At 36.4% G+C, this 3,531-nt stretch overlaps 1 protein-coding gene across 1 annotated transcript; it reads left to right on the top strand.

Moving 5' to 3' along the window:
* The first annotated feature begins 222 nt into the window (after nucleotides 1–222).
* Nucleotides 223–1,167, top strand: LOC130428126 (olfactory receptor 52E8-like). Its single transcript, XM_056755991.1, has one exon. It carries the CDS (start codon nucleotides 223–225, stop codon nucleotides 1,165–1,167), a length of 945 nt encoding a protein of 314 aa, XP_056611969.1.
* Nucleotides 1,168–3,531: the final 2,364 nt, after the last annotated feature.

Genomic DNA, 3,531 nt, shown 5'->3' with positions numbered 1-3,531 from the left:
TATTGATTTTCTTAAATTCATGAATGATAGTTTACTTTTTTTTCTTTATTTTATTGATATTAGCAGTAATAGCAATTAAAACAAATAGATATTTGATTCTACAGTCATATACCGAATATAACTTTAATGTAGCATAGTGTGATATGTTATAACAATTAATTATTTCAGATTTATTAACAACATTTATCCACAGAACCACAGTGTGCCAACAGGCTTTTCAACATGAAGGATCTTCTTTCACAAAATCGTTCTTTCACAGACTTCAAAATGAATGCTTTCTACAGCCTGGGAGAATGGAGGCCTTTGTTATTCATCCCTTTCTTTCTTATGTTTGTATTGTCTATCACAGCAAATTCTACTCTCATATATTTAATCAAATCACAACAATCTTTGCACTCCCCTATGTATGTACTAATAGGTTGTATGGCGCTTTCAGACTTGACATTGCCTATGGTTTTTGTACCTCACATGCTTCTTAGCTTTTTATTTAATTGGAGTGGAATAACCCTAACTGGCTGTTTGATAGAAATGTTTTGTATTCATTTCATTGGGGCATTTCAATCTACTTTGCTTTTTTGGATGGCACTTGACCGTTATTTTGCAATATGCAAACCTCTTTTATATCATAAATACATGGAAATACGTAATTTTGTCAAGTTTATTATTCCATCAGTAATGAGAAATGCCCTACTGGTGGTAATTGTGGTCTCTCTGGCTGCAAGACTGTCTTTTTGCTCAAATATCATTGATCACTGTGCATGTGAACACATGGCATTGGTTCAGTTGGCATGTGGCGACATATCTATTAATAACTTTATGGGACTTTTTTCGACTTTTCTTATACCAACTACAGATTTTATACTGATTACTGCTTCCTATGTTGTAATTTTTGTCTCAGTGTTCAAATCTGGCCAGGCCAATATGAAGGCCCTGAATACCTGCATAACTCATATCATTGTTATAACACTTAGTCTGACTTCTGCGTTGATTGCATTTATGTCATATAGGATAAGAAATAATGTGTCTTCCAGCAACCGTATATTTATGAGCATCGTATATTTATTTTTTCCAAGTTGTTTTAACCCAATAATCTATGGATGGAGAACAAAAGAAATAAGACGAACATTTATAAAATTCATAAAGGATGTAAAGATTCTGCCTGGCTAAATGATGCATCTTGCATCAATTGAACCATTTCCAAACTGCATGCATGGTCTTTATTTGCAACAATGTGACAGTTGTAAATGTATTGAATGAAAATGTAAAATTGCTCATTTGATCTTTGAAATGAAAGTATAAGCATAAATAAAATTGTATTCGTAAATGTCACATTGTTTGTACATTTTAATCCAATGGTAATTTAGCTTATCATTAACACATCTTATGTTTATCACATATTATAAAGTAACAAATCTCATAATGTGCGTCACAAATATTAGAAGTTTAATTCTCCAAAAGCTAAGCAAAAAGATTTGTGATTTTGTAATTTTGGATGTTTTTGTGACAAAAAAGTACATACTTTAGCAACTATGTACTGTATTCTTAATAAACAATAAATAATACTGCACAGCGCAGTTTAGCTTATATATTTATATATATATATATATATATATATATATATATATTGTGCGAATTTTGGGGAGAACTTTGATTTTAGAAAAGTGTCACCTTACCCAAGTGAATTTCTCTTTAAAATTCAAATTTAGTAATTGTTTGGAAAAATATAAATAAAATGAAATATTAACTTTAATAAAACGTTATATAAAAAGCAAAATCATACATAAAACTTGGTTGCCACCATCAAATCTGAATGCTCTAACAGTACTACAATGAATAAATCTTCCACAAGATGGCGCTATAATAAGCAACTTTACTTTTTGCTAGTCACAACAACATTTCCCTTGTGTTCGGTCACGTCATTCAAAGACGTACTGACGCAATGGGTGACAAGATACATGACAAGGGCCAAGGCAACTTCACAATGACAGCTGACATATCACTTCCAGTGTAAATTTGGAAGAGCTGAAGATTTACACTTTAGCATCTTTTTCTCATAAAAATTTATTGTTTGGCCATGGAATACTTGGAATCATTTTTTAATAAACAATTGTGACGGTTTAATATGCCGTGTTTATAAATAAATGGTTTACTTGCTTGCTCTAAATGCCTGAATGGTGTAGTATAAATACAGTGAATCCTGATGGTAATGAAAATCACAACTATTATAACTTCAAAACTTCTTGTAAAACTATCAGTCACTAAAGTATACTGTCTGTTTAATATCTGCTAACACTTTACTTTTAGGGTCCCTCAAATAACATTCAACTGAAAAACTTAACATTCAACTTGTCAGTTTACAAATAAACTGGGAAATCAACTGTAACCTATAGTGTAGTAATGAAGACAGAGTGGAGCAGCAGTCGGGGTCTAGCAGCTGCAGAGTCTGAGATGCGGCTTTGTAGAGGTAGTGCATCCAGCGTGTGCGCGAGCAGAGGGACGCAGAGAGTGAAGTACTGTTATATCTTCAAATTGCTGTGAGCATCTGTGTGTTTCAAACACAGTTTACATTCACAGAGTTATTATTTACGTCTGGGGACGTATACGAGATGCAGTTGTGTTCGGGTTGTGCAGACAAGAGACCTTGCGCTTAAAGCACTTGTCAGATATTGGCTACTGATAAATTTAGCTGTGTACATTTACTTAGATATAACGACTGCTTGAGTTATTATTACTGCTTGAGACTGCTTGAGTCTGCTTGAACCGCACGCAGAGCTTTCACAAGTTCGCCTATGCAGATTATGGTGTGGGTTTGAAGGTAAGCCTATTTGACGTGCTGTCAATGAGAGGGCTCCGAGCTTGTTTATTCTTCCGAGCTCAGAGCACTCCCCCCCTGTCCTGGTTGAGGGCTCGTAATCCGGCATTAGCCTGAACCCGGAACATCCCCCCCCCTCCTTTTGTGTCCTGCTGGATACAAGCGGCTCCTGGTGAGGAGCCGGGGTAGTGGGATGCTTGAGACTGAAGAGAGAGTGAAGGTAAGACGTCTTGACTATTTATAGGGGCTCTCTCTCTCTTGAACTGATACGTCGGTTGCTATGGTTGCTGATAGCGGACCAGCCGAGTTAATTATCTGCTCCTTCTTAATAAAACAAAATTTAGGAGCTCTGAGCAGCTCTTTGTCTGTTTTGGAGGTCAACAAAAGCGGAGGGCTGTCTTCAAACAGAGATAGGTGCACTGGATTGTAGAAGCCGGTCCCATAATCGGCCATAGCTGTTCAATGTGTTCTGATATGCCCATTTGTTTCAAACAAACTCAGAGTTTGTCATGGTCTATGCAATGGAAAGCATTGGCATCATCGATGAAACACATGAAGATGTCCTTCTGGTATTCCCTATTCTTCTCCATGATCCAACGTAGGTTGTACAATGTCCCCTCTACTTCTCTCTAACTCATCCAGGTCCCCTGGGCGATGGCCCATACGTGGCCCAGACTGCGTCTTTATGCATTTCATCCGACAGCTCTGCTCCAGGGAGT

Source organism: Triplophysa dalaica, chromosome 9 (assembly GCF_015846415.1).
Source record: "Triplophysa dalaica isolate WHDGS20190420 chromosome 9, ASM1584641v1, whole genome shotgun sequence".
Lineage (NCBI taxonomy): Eukaryota > Metazoa > Chordata > Actinopteri > Cypriniformes > Nemacheilidae > Triplophysa > Triplophysa dalaica.
The sequence above is the reverse complement of the archived record's forward strand: the minus strand, read 5'-3'. Positions and strand labels throughout refer to the sequence as shown.

Excerpts from the sequence above, each read along its gene's own strand:
- LOC130428126 (XM_056755991.1), top strand. The coding sequence starts at position 223 with ATGAAGGATCTTCTTTCACAAAATCGTTCTTTCACAGACTTCAAAATG.